General features: G+C 55.4%; 1 protein-coding gene across 1 annotated transcript; it reads right to left on the reverse strand.

The window, feature by feature from the left end:
- Positions 1-3,990: 3,990 nt before the first annotated feature.
- Positions 3,991-14,726, reverse strand: LOC149427476 (solute carrier family 12 member 8-like; the record flags this gene model as incomplete). The annotated part of the gene is made up of 6 exons (XM_089667987.1): positions 14,657-14,726; positions 12,123-12,220; positions 10,762-10,949; positions 10,153-10,299; positions 6,289-6,480; positions 3,991-4,222 (listed from the first exon to the last, which is right to left on the reverse strand). Coding segments are annotated over exons 3-6 (658 nt in total), but the record flags the coding sequence as incomplete, so codon positions are not given.
- Positions 14,727-16,885: the final 2,159 nt, after the last annotated feature.

Genomic DNA, 16,885 nt, shown 5'->3' on the forward strand with positions numbered 1-16,885 from the left:
AGGGCAGCCCCGCTCACTTGAAGTGCCCACCAGAGGCAACAGGGGGCAGAATTCCAACAAGCGAAGCATCCTGGCCGCAGATCATGTACCCCTGCAGCTGAGGAGGGGCAGTTGGGGGCTCAGCTGTCACGTTTTACTGCCTATCAGGTTGTATTGTGTGTGGTCAGTTTGGGGCGGATAATTTACACGGGCTCATTGGTGTGTGAATGATCCACCATGGACCCCGATCTGTCCAACCTGATTGGCTGAGCGGACATCGGCCCTTTGTTGAGTCGGTCAGATTCGGCGATTTCTCGTCTCTGGAATGGAGATTCTCTCTAAAAACCAGAACTTTATTCTCCGGCGCAGAGCAATAATCCCCCCATCGCCGCGCTGCGTTTCTGGGCGGAGCTATAGGTGTCGCAGGGCTGCCATACTACGCACCTCCAGCACACACTGCGATGTGTCCCCTGGATGGCGGCCAAATCCGCGTCGCTCAGCCCGCCGCAGCCATCTATGAGGTCATGCTGAATCTATGTCAGATAATTGGAAAAAGCTGCACAAAACCTTCTCCTGTCTCAGAGCCGGGCGGGCGGCTCCTGTCAGCGAGGGGCCCTTTAATGGCGGACAGCGAGGGGCCCTTTAATGGCGGACAGCGAGGGGCCCTTTAATGGCGGACAGCGAGGGGCCCTTTAATGCTGGATGGCTCCATAGACATGTCAGTGAGGGGCCCTTTAATGGCAGATAGTGAGGGGCCCTTTAATGGCAGACAGCTCCACAGACATGTCAGTGAGGGGCCCTTTAGCGGCGGACAGTGAGGGGCCCTTTAATGGCAGTCGGCTCTACAGACATGTCAGTCAGGGGCCCTTCAATGGTGGACAGCGAGGGGCCCTTTAAGGGTGGACAGTGGGGGGGGGGGCCCTTTAATGGCAGAAAGCGGGGGGGGCCTTTAATGGCAGACAGCTCCACAGACATGTCAGTGAGGGGCCCTTTAACAGCGGACAGTGAGGGGGCCCTTTAATGGCGGATGGCTCCACAGACAAGTCAGTGAGGGGCCATTGAACAGCTTTAAGGTGCTGAGATCACCTGTATGCACTGGGGGGGAGGGATACTCCATGGCAGGACGTGGCGCACCGTGCTCCTCCGGATTTAGGCAGACCCGACCCAACAAGGCTCTGGAACATTTCTGTACTGCGGCACTCGGGGGGGAAGCGGCACTCGGGGGGGAAGCGGCACTCGGGGGATGTCACTCGCGTTCTGTTGTGCGTTCATTTCTAATAATCGGAGAACACGATGGTTGCAGCCAGAACCGCCCCGGATCTGCCTCCGGGAACACCACGCGTGGCGGCGGGATAATGCGTCACCGTACCTCGCTGGGTGTCACAGAGCTGGAACCGTGTTGCGGAGTGTGTACCGCACCTGCAATCCATACCAACCAATCAGAAAGCAGCTGTCATCCACTCACACCAGGCACAGTAAAGGACGGCAGCACGGGATTGGCTTGTATGATGACTGCGGATAGATGTGTGCTGTAGGATCGCCCTACAATCCGGGTACAATGTGTGCGTTGTGTGACCCGTGCGCGGCGTGACCCGTGCATTGCGTGGCCCGTGCCTTGTATGATCTGTGCGCGGCGTGATCCGTGCGTTGTGTGATCCGTGCGTTGCGTGATCCGTGTGCGCTGCGTGATCCGTGCGCGGTGTGATCCGTGTGCGGCGTACAATATGTGGGGGGGAGGGGACAGGAAGGACACAGGACGGCGGAGGACAAATGACAAACATTTCCTTCCTGTGATTGGTGGACACACCCTGCGCTCCCCGGGAGGAACCCCGCGATCTGAATCTCTCCAATTCCAGACAACCGGCGGGACGAATATTCCTGGAAATATCTGCAATGTATGGAATAGAAGGATTGGGGGGAGGGGGGGACCGCGCCCTGCAGGGACTCCTCTGGTCCCCGGGAAGAAATTCAGACAACGGCCAAGGAAAGTGATAATCTGAGAGGAGAGTCCCGGAGCCAAGAATGGGGGCCATGAACTCTGGAGGACCCCATCAATGACCTCAGCTACAGAGCACTGCCACCCCCTGCTGGTCACTTGTATGTAGTGCAAATCCCAACTGAGAGCCATGAAAAACCTCATCCACACAGCACTGTCACCCTCTGCTGGTTATCTGTGTGTAGTGCAACATCCCAACCGAGAGCCATGAAAAACCTCATCCACACAGCACTGCCACCCCTCTGCTGGTCACCTGTATGTAGTGCAACATCCCAACCGAGAGCCATGAAAAACCTCATCCACAGAGCACTGCCACCCTCTGCTGGTCACCTGTGTGTAGTGCAGCATCCCAACCAAAACCACTGAGAGCCATGACTGACCTCATCTGCACAGCACTGCCACCTCCTGCTGGTCACCTGTGTGTAATACAACACCCTGATCCAAAACAGTGGGAGCCATGTATGACCTCATCTAGAAAGCTCTGCTTCCCCCTGCTGGTCACCTGTGTGTAATGCAGCATCCCAACCAAAACCACTGAGAGCCATGAAAAACCTCATCCACAGTACTGCCACCCCCTGCTGGTCATTTGTGTGTAATACAACACCCTGATCCAAACCAGTGGCAGCCATGAATGTCCTCATCTACAGAGCACTGCCACCTCCTGCTGGTCATCTGTATGGAATGCATCATCCCAGCCAAAATCACAGAGCCATGAAAGTCCTCATCCACAGAGCGTTGCCACCCTCTGCTGGGCACTTGTGTGTAATGTAGCATCCTGACCAAAACTACTAAGAGCTATGAATGACCTCATCCACAGAGCAATACTGCACCCTGCTGGTCACCTGTGTGTAATACAACACCCTGAGCTACAGAGCTCTGCCCGCCCTGCTGGTCACCTGGATGTAATGCAGCATCCAGACTCAATCCACTAATAGCCATGTATGACCTCATCCATAGAGCACTGCCGCCCCCTGCTGGTCACTTGTATATAATGCAGCATCCCAACCCAAACCACAGTCTCATGAATGGTCTCATCCACAAAGCGTTGCCACCCTCTGCTGGTCACTTGTGTGTAATGCAGCATTCCAACCGAAACCACTCAGAGACATAAATGGCCTCTTTCACAAAAGCACTACCACCCTCTGCTGGGCACTTGTGTGTAATACTCTACCCAGACCGACAGCCTGTTTTTTAGCAATACAGATTTATTATCAGAGCACAAGAGACAGAGCCCGGGGCGGGCCAGACAGCCAAGAGCCCGGGGCGGGCCAGACAGCCAAGAGCCCGGGGCGGGCCAGACAGCCAAGTCCCGGGGCGGGCCAGACAGCCAAGAGCCCGGGGCGGGCCAGACAGACAAGAGCTCAGGGGGGCCAAAAAAAGGGGCCAAGAGCACAGGGGGGCCAAAATAAGGGGCCAAGAGCACAGGAAAAAGAACCAAAGCACAAGAGAGAGCACACAGGGAAGAACGCATTAGAGAGCACAAGCACAACAACATAAGGGATGATGATCAAGAGCAGCGAGAGGCAAGAGTGCAAGAGAGCAGGAGAGCAGGAGGGGACGCGCGGGCAAGAGTGAGAGAGAGAGTGCTAGAACAAGCACAGGAGACAGAGCAAGACAAAAATGCAAGAAAAGGGGCAAGGAGCACAGGAAAAAGAACCACAGCCCAAGAGAGTGCAGGCAGGCAAGAGCGCAAGAGAGTGCACAAGCAGAGCAACATAAGGGATCATGAGCAAGAGCAGTGAGAGGCAAGAGGGCAAGAGCACAGGAGGGGGGAGCGGGCAAGAGCGCAGGAGGGGGGCGCGCGGGCAAGAGCAGTGAGAGGCAAGAGGGCAAGAGCACAGGAGGGGGGAGCGGGCAAGAGCGCAGGAGGGGGCGCGCGGGCAAGAGCGCAGGAGGGGGGCGTGCGGGTAAATACACACACACGCCATTGTACATGTCTCCGATGCTCCTCAGCGCCCTCCACAGACACATCCACATACTACAGATGCACCAAGGAAGCTGCACTCGGTGGGTACCTGGATCCAGGTGGGTGAAGGAGCCAATCACGAAGTCCAGGGTGGAGACGGCCAATAGGAACAGGAGCAGCAGCTGCAGCCGGATGATCCACTTGACTCCAGCCAGGTTGATTCCCAGCAGTCCCAGCAGCACCGCCAGTGAGATGCCGCGCACAGCCCAGGTACTCTGCAGGTGGAGGAGGTCTGAGATGGACTCTGCGAAGCCGGTGATGTACATGGCGCCTGCAACACACTGAGGGACGGACGGCGTCACCATCCAGCACAACGTACAATGTACACATGAATGTTCATAATATACCCATCAGGAGAGAACTGCGGGGCTGCTGCTGACATTCATTGGAAAATGCTAATTCCCTGGCTGCCATTCTGATCCACAGGCTTCAATCTTCCCACCCCTTTAGGACGGGGTGGCACATATACAGTATATGCGGTGTCTAGGAGGTGCCGTTTAACCCCGGGCGCTGTGTATATGTGGTATTGTGTTCGTGCGGGGAGGGCCCCCCCCCAGGGTCTCTAATAATGATCGGGACCCGGGGGAACGGGATCCGGATCACATGATCGCTGCAACAGCCTCTGATTGGCTATCACAGGATCACTCAATCTGTAGCCCACCCCTGTGTCTCTGTAGCCCTCTCCCTCTGTATGTATTCCTCCTCCCTAGAGGACACGGCTGCAAAAAAATTTGTTAAAATTCTAAAGATGAACCAGTTCAGGGCTTAGTCTAGTGTAGAGAGCGGGGCCGGGACAAAGGGGGGGGGGGGGGGCAGGAGGGACGGCTGCCCTGGGAACTGTGGTATCATGTGAGGTGGGGGGGGGGGCACCACAAGCAGATTGGAGGGATGGGATTGCTGTTGGGGGAGGGGGAATTTGGTGGCTGTCAAGGGGTAACAATTGTTCTAGGAGGGAAAATTTAGGGAGATGTGCTAGGAGTGTTGATTGGGGGGGGGGGGGGAGGATTTGTGCTAAGGGGGGGGATTTGGGGTGGTTGTGCTAGAAAACATTATATGAAGGGGGGGGGGGGGTATGTGTGCTAGGAGGGGAAATTTAGAGGGCAGGGGGATTTGCGCTAGGATGGGGAACTGAGCATTTATGCTGGGGGAGAAGGAATTGGAGTTTGAGGGAGGGATATGTGCTTCCCACAGGCTTCCATGGGAAAGGCGCGCCCCGCGGGCTTCCATGGGAAAGGCGCGCCCCGCGGGCTTCCATGGGAAAGGCGCGCCCCGCGGGCTTCCATGGGAAAGGCGCGCCCCACGGGCTTCCAGGGGAAAGGCGCGCCCCGCGGGCTTCCATGGGAAAGACGCGCCCCGCAGGCTGCCATGGGAAAACCGCGCCCCGCAGGCTGCCATGGGAAAACCGCGCCCCGCAGGCTGCCATGGGAAAACCGCGCCCCGCAGGCTGCCATGGGAAAACCGCGCCCCGCAGGCTGCCATGGGAAAACCGCGCCCCGCAGGCTGCCATGGGAAAACCGCGCCCCGCAGGCTGCCATGGGAAAACCACGCCCCGCAGGCTTCCATGGGAAAACCGCACCCCGCAGGCTTCCATGGGGAAAACCGCACCCCGCAGGCTTCCATGGGGAAAACCGCGCCCCGTAGGCTTCCATGGGGAAAACCGCGCCCCGCAGGCTTCCATGGGGAAACCGCGCCCCGCAGGCTTCCATGGGTAAACCGCGCCCTGCAGGCTTCCATGGGTAAACCGCACCCTGCAGGCTTTGATGGGAAAACGCCCCCCCTATAGACTTCGATGGGAAAACGCCCCCTATAGACTTCAATGGGAAAATGCCCCCCTATAGACTTCAATGGGAAAACGCCCCCCCTATAGACTTCAATGGGAAAAACGCCCCCCCTATAGACTTCAATGGGAAAACGCCCCCCTATAGACTTCAATGGGAAAACGCCCCCCTATAGACTTCAATGGGAAAACGCCCCCCCTATAGACTTCAATGGGAAAAACTCCTGTCTATAGCAATCCTATGTGAACTCTCATCTCCACACGCCACTGTAATCTATAACTTGCGATTCTGGAACGCACCGCCACAAACTCGCGCAGCACCCTTGTCAAAGTGGCCAATCGCATCGCGTGAAGTCCCGGGTGCTGACAAGCTACACTAAAGAAAAAAAAATGTCTCCTAACTTTTCTATTTAGCTGTTCCTAGAGTCAAAGCCGATTGGTCAAGTCCTGAATCATTTTATTATTTCTTCTGTTTAGTTTTACATGAAGGGGAAGATTAGGGGACCCTGAGGCCCCCCTGAAGTCACATGACACATCTCAGACCCGGCACTGCGCGCGGCGTCTCCTCACCTGGCCGAATATGTAGAGGATCCCCACCGTTCCTCCGACCTTCCCCCCCAGGACGGTGGAGATCATGGAGTATACACCGCCACTGCCTATGCTGCACCGCTCACACACACCGATTCCCGATAACACCGTCACCAGGGCCACCAGGATGACAAAGGACACCAGGAAGATACCGAGAACGATGCCGGTGTTACCCTGCAAGGAGAGAAGGCATCAATGAGCCACAAATGACACAAAACGGACACAGAATTAAAAAAAATATTAAATACAAATAAATCGAGAAAATATAAAATATTTACAATGGGATCCTGCGGTGCCATTAGTGACATCTACAGCTGAGATTGGGTATTACAACAATCCGTGGTCACAGGAAGGCGTCTCTAGTGGTGGATTGGACCTCCAGCTGTTGCCAGAAAAGCCGAAAACCAAAAAAGTGCAGGAAATTATCTGGAAGGAATCCCCCCCTTCCCCCCCCATGCTGGATGATTACTATTGTGCATTTCCTGTATTTGTGGACAGACGTTCACCCTGCAAACCTCATTCAGCCTCATCTCAAAGGCGTTCTATTGGGATGGAGATCCGGAGACTGTGCGCCAATGAGAGTACATGAGGTCACTGCCACTGTGGGACCAGCTTGCTTGTCCTGAAGACCACGCTCGACTGACTGGTTCAGTTACTGGTCGTAGGTGGGTGGTTGTGTTGGGTGGGTTGGGAGATGTCCCTCCAGTTGGCTGTACCCAATGGTGGATATTGGCGGTAAATCCTCTCGGGGTTCAGGCTGCTGCCTTTCTGGTACGGCCTTAAGAGCGTTTCCACACGTAGACTTGGAATAATAGGAAGGAAGGAGCGCCTGATGTCCCAAAGAAGGCACCATTGCGGGTAGATTAAGAGGCATTTATTGGGAATAATGACAAGTACATCAAACCCACACATTCCGTTCCCTGAAGAAGGCGGAGTCTTTCCTCCCGAAACACGTTGGTTTGATGAACCTGCCATTTCTCATAGATTGTTCCAGTTATGTATATGGCATTATCCTGCTGGAAGTAGCCACCAGAAAGGGTATAAGCTGCTACCACACAGGGAAGGAGGGGGGTAGGGGACATGGTCGATGACAATATTCGAGGTCCAAGAGGACATAGGACATCTTATGGAGAAGAAGAGGTACTGTAGGGGACAGCTCCGAAATGAAGACTGGGGGCAAAGTCAAACATTTAGCTCAGAGTTGGCCCCGCCCCTCAGAAGTATGCACGTGGGGGTAGGTGGGTGGTACTTCTTCCATGTTTCCCTCCTCATGTAGGTAACATAAGAGGCTTAAACCCCGGGGTGGGTTCTTCTGGGCTACACTAGGCACCTTGATCAGGGTCACTGGCCTGAATATGGGGTACCTTCACTGTGCCGTGTTCACCCGCTGCCCCAGGACAAGGCTGGGGCCGCTTTCAGGGATAACTCACCCTTAAGGTGGACCTCCAACTCAGAGACGACCATACACCATGTACACGTGAGCAATCAACTGGACTCCAGTTAACTCGTTTGCCCCCGTGTCAATGCACACCTCCCCCGTAACTTGGTGCAGCCTATGCCCGCTCCACCTGTCCAGCATAACTCTGAGGTCCCGCCGTGCACCTAGCCGGGACCTAGTGACTAGGCCATGTGCCTCCGCGGTGCTGATCTGCTCCTGTTGCTATGGGAGATGGACCACTCAGGGAGAGAGCACCGACAGCAACCCCCCCCCCCCCACACTGCTAGAGGACATCACACCTGCCATAGGAACATGCTTCAGGTCGCTTGTTCTAGCCTACCCCTGGTAACCACTTGCTGTACTCCATAGCATGGTAACTCCTAAAGAACTGTCTTCATACCAGGGGTGGGACAAGGGGAGGCCGGGCGGGAGGAGTGAATGCTCTGGGCGCAATGGTTTCCTGTAGGGATGGGGGCACCTTCCTTCTGTTACAAGGCTGACAGTAGTGACAATGGCATAACCACTCCTGTCAGGAGTGGTGAGGAGAGAGCCGAGAGGAGGTGCGGGCTGTGTTCGCTCTCCTTCTCCTTCCTGCCTCTTGTGGTGGGACTGCGTTGGGAAAACCGCACACATCCAGGTCAATGCTAAACCCAACTGACACTTCAGGAGCTGCAGAGTGATTCTGACAAGTGACTGCTGGGGGTTGACGCCACATTTTGGCACCTTTGCCCCAGGCACTGGTTGGCCAAATCTCGGCACTGCTTCATACCCCAAATGTGCCGTACTGACCCAAGCTGTGGCGGCTATGTGTAGTGTGCTGGATACTTTCATACAGCCCTTCGAATAACTTCAGACCGGGTATTACTACCAACCAAAGCCAACTGCCTGTCCCTAACCTAGTCCCCAACCTAGTCCCCCGACTCGGGCTTGGCAGCTCCAACGTACCTGCACAGGTGACGTCCATGACAAGGAAACTCCATAGAGGCGGATCTCCAGAACTGGTGTCTTCAGGATGGACTGCAAGTCCCAGCGGTCCCTCTACATGAAGGCAGTGGCAGAGTTCAGCTGACCGGGCTCTCCGTGTAATAGCTGGAGATTACATGCTGTGGCTTGTCTGTGTCCTCTTCCCGTGCAGCCCTCTGTGTGCAGAGCCTTCCCCCTTTTATTTACAGCGCAGGGAGAGGGGCAGAGCTCAGAAAAGTGTGGGAATCGGGGTGAACTCCTCCCCTCCTGGCTGCGGCAGCGACTGTCTCACTAAACAGCATTTCAACCAGCTTACAGGTAGTGCAGCGTTACTGGACCTCAGGGTGGTACAGGGGCCTCGGTCCTCAGAGGCGGTAGAGTGGTATCAGATCTCAGAAATCAGTACAGGGGTATCAGTCCTCAGAGGCGGAACAGCGGTGTCAGACCTCAGAGACAGTAAAGGGGTACCTGACCTTAGGGGCAGTACAGTTCAGACCTCAGGGGAGGCACAGTGCCATCACACCCCAAGGAGCAGAACCGTGCCGTCAGACCTCAGGGGGGGCACCGTGCCATCAGACCCCAGGGGCGGCACCGTGCCATCAGACCCCAGGGGAGGCACCGTGCCATCTGTCCTCAGGGGAGGCACCGTGCCATCTGTCCTCAGGGGAGGCACCGTGCCATCAGCCCTCAGGGGAGGCACCGTGCCATCTGTCCTCAGGGGAGGCACCGTGCCATCTGTCCTCAGGGGAGGCACCGTGCCATCTGTCCTCAGGGGAGGCACCGTGCCATCTGTCCTCAGGGGAGGCACCGTGCCATCAGACCTCAGGCGAGGCACCGTGCCATCAGACCTCAGGCGAGGCACCGTGCCATCAGACCTCAGGCGAGGCACCGTGCCATCAGACCTCAGGGAGGCACCGTGCCATCAGACCTCAGGGAGGCACCGTGCCATCAGACCTCAGGGGAGGCACCGTGCCATCAGACCTCAGGGGCGGCACCGTGCCATCAGTCCTCAGGGGCGGCACCGTGCCATCAGTCCTCAGGGGCGGCACCGTGCCATCAGCCCTCAGGGGCGGCACCGTGCCATCAGCCCTCAGGGGCGGCACCGCGCCATCAGCCCTCAGGGGAGGCAACGCGCCATCAGCCCTCAGGGGAGGCAACGCGCCATCAGCCCTCAGGGGAGGCAACGCGCCATCAGCCCTCAGGGGAGGCAACGCGCCATCAGCCCTCAGGGAGGCAACGCGCCATCAGCCCTCAGGGGAGGCGCAGTGCCATCAGTCCTCAGGGGAGGCGCAGTGCCATCAGTCCTCAGGGGCAGCACAGTGCCATCAGACCTCAGGGGCGGTACATTATTATCACAGCAGAATCATTATTAATATACAAGTTTTATCATCCATGTGGCCCCCAGACAGTTCAGCCGGCAGAGACGCCCACAAGACGACACTCACCACCAGCCAGCCGGTCCGGAGAAATAAAACCACTCCAAAAATATTGATCATACAGGAAGTGAAGACGCCGTCCCACGTCCCAAAGAGGACCGGTTCCCAGACAAACAGCTGGATCTTCCACCAGGGCTGAGACTGCAGCTGTGACACCTAGACAAGGAAAACAAGGAGACACGTGAGCCAACATCCAATGTCCGGGTGAGAGTGGGGGAGGGGTGGGGGACCTGAGTGGGTGGGAGAAGATTAGGGGGACTAGAATGTCCCATCCAAGAACCACAAGGGGAGTCAGACCTCAACAAGTAGAAAGACGAACACTATGATGTCACTTCCAAAGTCCCGACCCCTGAGGTCCCAACCTACCTTCTCCTCCAGCACTATCGGGGCCCCTATGCGGGTTACAGGACCTGGAAGGGGATACAATGTCACACATGGAGAGGAGAACTCAGCTGGATGGGCCAGATGGAGGTTTTTGTGGGAATTTGGGGGCCCCCGGGTTAAACATTTCTCATGACCAATAAGGAGACAAGAGTGCGCCAATGGGAACAAACGATCTATTCCCACCGAATATGAAGGAAAGACGCGGACGGAATGGGCCACCTTGGCTCCGCCTACCTGGGCATCCTCATGGAAGAGGTCGGTGATATTTCCATTCTCCGCCATATTCCTGTTCAGTGGGACGGGTTTGATTCTACCGTTCATGTTGGGATCTTGTGGTGATGATGTCACGATGATGTCACCTGTAGAGAGTCATGTGACCAGTCCATCCAGGCCGCAGCGCCCCGTCCTGCCTCATGATGATGCTACAATGTAACAGAAGAAATGATACAACCTGCTGATTGGTGGAACATTGTATGAGCGGGATACCCGATGTTACAGGATGAGGGAAGGTGTATGGAGAGCCAATCCAGATCCGGACAGAATACGCCATCTGGGTCCGGTCCAGGAAAGTTCCCTTTACTTCCTCTTACAGAGTCCAAACAGGAAGCGAGAAATTCCCCTCTTACACAGTTCACACAGCAACAGGTGTCCCCATTAGAAGACTTCCTGTTCTGGTGACAACTTCAAACCTGAACATGACAACTGAAACAGACTTTTTACATCCTTGCTGTCCCATATTTCCTTTCCTTATAACATTTATAGATTTCAAGTGTCTCCCTCTGCTGGATATTCGGAGGTCACTGCAGTCACTCGGCCCCTCCATCCATCAACATTCGCCATGTAGAGTGCCTGCTATAGGCCATGACAGGAACACCTACCCTGAGGGAGAGGAACAGCAAAGTGCAATCACTGCGCAGGAGAGGATATACCCATCCTGTGTGCAGATAAAAGGAATATAATCCCCCCCCATTACACACGGTGCCCAGGGGGGCTCTTCACCTTCCAACATACCGACTGACCATTGGCTGCAGCAGGAACACCACAGAAGGGGCCAAAACCTGCAGTCTGCAGATCATGGTGGGGGGGGGTGCACACGGCAAGGGGGGGGTGCAGGGGGGACAAGCACACCGGGAGGGGTGTAGGGGGGGGCACGCACACTGGGAGGGGGTATGCAGGGGGGGGACACACACCGGGAGGGGTGCAGGGGGAACACGCACCGGGAGGGGGTACGGGGGGACACGCACGGGGGGAGAGAGTGTGCAGGGGGGGACACGCATGGGGGGAGAGTGTGCAGGGGGACACACGCACCAGGAGGGGTGCAGGGGGGACACACACCGGAGGGGACACGCATGGGGGGTACGGGGGGGCACGCATGGGTCTGTATACGGAGAACACACCTCCATGTGGACACATTTCCCCCCTCACCAACCTGGAATGTCTCCCAGTACAGGGGGGGGGGTGTGCAGCGGGGGGGGGGGAGGCAGACACACGCAGGAGAGGGGGCGCAAGGGGGGGACACTCATGGGGTCTGCATATGGGGAACACATCTCCAGGTGGACACATCCCCGCCCCCCCCCCATCCCGTTCTCACCGACCTCCTTCCTGGAATGTCTCCCAGTCCGGTGAGAGTTGCGGCACCTGTCCCGCCGGTCGCCCCGTCTGACACAATGACAGCTGGAATCCAATCCTCCGCCTGGAAAGGGTTAATGAGAGTAAACTTGATAGCGCCAGAGCCTCCGCCCGCCTTCTACTTCCTCCTCGTATCCGGGACCAATGAGGGGTCACCGACATTCCACCGCCCCACCCTGACTTCTCTCACTTCCTGTGGTGTCTCCGGTACAGGAAGTGCAGGGAAATCTTCCCACTGGAGACAGGCGGAGGAACCATCCGGCAGATCACAAACTGCTCTGGGTGACAGCCCAAATACCCAACAAATACCCCCAATTCCTGACAGACATCTCCAGTCTTCAACAGACACCCCCAATCAGGACAGATACTCCAAACCCTAAAGGGATACTCCCAATCCTCCCCCAAAAGATACCCCCAATTATGGAGAGATACCTCCAATACCCAACAGATAACCCAAACCCTGAGAGATACCCCCCAACACCCAACAAATACCCCCTATTCCTGACAAACACACATTAAGTCTCCAACAGACACCCCCAATCCATGACAGATACTCCAAACCCTAAGGAATACCCCCAATCCCCGACAGATACTCTAAACCCTGAGGGATACCCCAATTATGGAGATACACTTCAATACCCAACAGATAACCCAAACCCTGAGAGATATCCCAATACCCAACAAAAACCCCCAATTCCTAACAGACACCCCCAGTCTTCAACAGACGTCCCACAATCCATGCGAGATACCTCCAATCACTGACACATATCCCCAAACCCTAAGAGGTGCCTCCACTCGCCAACAGATATCCCACACCATGAGAGATACCCCCAACACCCAACAAATACCCCCTATTCCTGACACACACACCAAGTCTCCAACAGACACCCCCAATCCATGACAGATACTCCAAACCCAAAAGGGATACTCCCAGTCCTCCCCCCAAAAGATACCCCCATTATGGAGAGATACCTCCAATGCCCAACAGATACCCAAACCCTGAGAGATAGCACAAATACCCAACAAATACCCCCAATTCCTGACACACACATTGAGTCTCCAACAGACACCCCCAATCCATGATAGATACTCCAAACCCTAAAGGGATACCCCTAATCCCCAACAGATAACCCACATCCTGAGAGATACCCCCAATACCCAACAAATACCCCCAATTCCTAACAGACATCTCCATACAATGTACAGGGGGAAATAATATACAGGGGGGGGGGTATACAATGTACAGGGGGATACAATGTACAGGGGGATATAATATACAGGGGGGGTATACAATGTACAGGGTATATAATATACAGGGGGGTATACAATGTACAGGGGTATATAATATACAGGGGGGGTATACAATGTACAGGGGTATATAATATACAGGGGGTGGTATACAATGTACAGGGGTATATTATATACAGGGGGGGTATACAATGTACAGGGGTATATAATATACAGGGGGGGGTGTATACAATGTACAGGGGTATATAATATACAGGGGGGTATACAATGTACAGGGGTATATACAATGTACAGGGGTATATAATATACGGGGGGGTATACAATGTACAGGGGTATATAATATACGGGGGGTATATACAATGTACAGGGGGATATAATATACAGGGGGGGGTATACAATGTACAGGGGTATATAATATACAGGGGGGGTGTATACAATGTACAGGGGGATATAATATACGGGGGGTATACAATGCACAGGGGTATATAATATACAGGGGGGGTGTATACAATGTACAGGGGGATATAATATACAGGGGGGGTATATACAATGTAGAGGGGTATATAATATACGGGTGGGGTGTATACAATGTACAGGGGTATATAATATACAGGGGGGGTGTATACAATGTACAGGGGGATATAATATACAGGGGGGGTATACAATGTACAGGGGTATATAATATACAGGGGGGGTGTATACAATGTACAGGGGGATATAATATACAGGGGGGGTATATACAATGTAGAGGGGTATATAATATACAGGGGGGTATACAATGTACAGGGGGATATAATATACAGGGGGGGGTATACAATGTACAGGGGGATATAATGTACGGGGGGGGTGTATACAATGTACAGGGGTATATAATATACAGGGGGGGTATACAATGTACAGGGGTATATAATATACAGGGGGGGTGTATACAATGTACAGGGGTATATAATATACAGGGGGGGTATACAATGTACAGGGGTATATAATATACAGGGGGGGTATACAATGTAGAGGGGTATATAATATACAGGGGGGGTGTATACAATGTACAGGGGTATATAATATACGGGGGGGGTATACAATGTACAGGGGTATATAATATACAGGGGGGGTATACAATGTAGAGGGGTATATAATATACAGGGGGGGTGTATACAATGTACAGGGGTATATAATATACGGGGGGGGTATACACAGTATAGATGGCTGTATACATCCCGGTACACCGGATCCCCGACCGCCTCTCACTCACCGACTCCTCCGACTCTCTCCCGGTCTCCGCTCGGTCCGCTACGTCACCTGAGCCACGTGTGACTTGCCCGGCCCCGCCCCCTGTCACACCTGGCCCCGCCCTCTACTGCCCGCATGATAAAAAGTATCCGACAAACATCGCTCCGTTCTGATCCGACAATGTGGTCGGCGCCGCTCTATTCCTCTCATACATGGATAGACCTCCCTCTCCTCCTGTTGGACCCCCCATAGACCTCTCTCCCTCTCCTCCTGTTGGACCCCCCATAGACCTCTCTCCCTCTCCTCCTGTTGGACCCCCCATAGACCTCTCTCCCTCTCCTCCTGTTGGACCCCCCCACCCCCATAGACCTCTCTCCTCCTCCTGATGGAACCCCCCCATATATCTCTTTCCCCCCAATAGATCTCTCTCCCAATCCTCCCCCTGATGGAACCCCCCCATATATCTCTTTCCCCCCAATAGATCTCTCTCCCATTCCTCCCCCTGATGGAACCCCCCCATAGATCGCATCCCCTCCCCCATTCCTCCCCCTGATGGACCGCCCATAGATCTCATCCCCTCTCTCTTCCCCCCCATAGATCTCTCTCTCATTCCTCCCCCTGATGGACCCCCCCCCAATAGATCTCTCTCCCGCACCTCCTTCTGATGGACACCCCCCCAGTTGGTGTTGGACATTTTCTCAGTATGATGACCCCCCCTCACCCCTCAGCTGTACTCTGGTATTTCTGGATCTGCAGGTTTGGGTGGACAGCCAAGCCTGGGGGGGGGGGGGGAATACATATTTCCTGCAGAAGCTGAGGGGGTGGGGGGGTTATTATGTCTGGCTCTGGGGTGACAACAGGTAAAATACCCCAAATGACCCCCCCCCCCCCCCCCGGGGGATGTAAATGGTGCTGAGGGGTCACCAGCGTCAGATTTCGGTTCCGTCTCTTACCGGCCGCGTCGTCTGATTTCTATTAAAGTAGAACTCTGGGCAAAACTATTTTTTCCATTTTGGATGGAGTAAGGGGGGGGGGGGTGATAGACCCCAATCAGATTATTTGTTGCCCTCTTTGTCCCCATTGGAGAGATTTACCTTCACTCCCCCCAGGTCACCAGAACCAGTGTCCCCGCTGGAAGATTTCCCCTCTATAGCTCTTCTGGGGACACCGAAATGTGGGATTATCTTTACTTTCAGTGATAACAGGACAAATAGAGAGGGGGGGCTCTCCCTACCGGGGGGCACGGTCGCTGATACAAACCTGACAGGGGGTCTCACCCCCCCTCCATCCAACACTGACAGGGGGCCACATCCCCACCCCTCCATCCAACACTGACAGGGGGTCTCACCTCTCCCCCTCCATCCAACACTGACAGGGGGTCTCACCTCTCCCCCTCCATCCAACACTGACAGGGGGTCTCACCCCCCCCTCCATCCAACACTGACAGAGGGTCTCACACCCCCCCCCCCCCTCCATCCAACACTGACAGGGAGCTCACCCCTCCCCCTCCATCCAACACTGACAGGGGGCCACATCCCCACCCCTCCATCCAACACTGACAGGGGGTCTCACCCCTCCCCCTCCATCCAACACTGACAGGGAGTCTTACCCCTCCCCCCTCCATCCAACACTGACAGGGGGTCTCACCCCTCCTCCTCCATCCAACACTGACAGGGGGTCTCACCCCTCCCCCTCCATCCAACACTGACAGGGAGTCTTACCCCTCCCCCCTCCATCCAACACTGACAGGGGGTCTCACCCCTCCTCCTCCATCCAACACTGACAGGGGGTCTCACCCCTCCTCCTCCATCCAACGCTGACAGGGGGTCTCACCCCTCCTCCTCCATCCAACACTGACAGGGAGTCTCACCCCTCCCCCCTCCTTCCAACACTGACAGGGGGTCTTACCCCTCCCCCTCCATCCTACACTGACAGGGGGTCTTACCCCTCCCCCTCCATCCACCACTGACAGGGGGTCTCATCCCTCCCCCTCCATCCAACACTGACAGGGGGTCTTACCCCTCCCCCTCCATCCAACACTGACAGGGGGTCTTACCCCTCCCCCTCCATCCACCACTGACAGGGGGTCTCATCCCTCTCCTTTAGTTATGCTTTACTGCAACCGGAAATAAAGCCGATTTCAGTCCCCTGCCTTCCTCTCTCCAGTCATCGCTGTCCCCTGCCTTCCTCTCTCCGGTCATCGCTGTCCCCTGCCTTCCTCTCTCCGGTCATCGCTGTCCCCTGCCTTCCT

The sequence above is a fragment of the Staurois parvus genome, unplaced genomic scaffold (assembly GCF_062004578.1).
Source record: "Staurois parvus isolate SC_StPar_1 unplaced genomic scaffold, SC_StPar_1.0 ptg003725l, whole genome shotgun sequence".
NCBI classification, from domain to species: Eukaryota; Metazoa; Chordata; class Amphibia; order Anura; family Ranidae; genus Staurois; species Staurois parvus.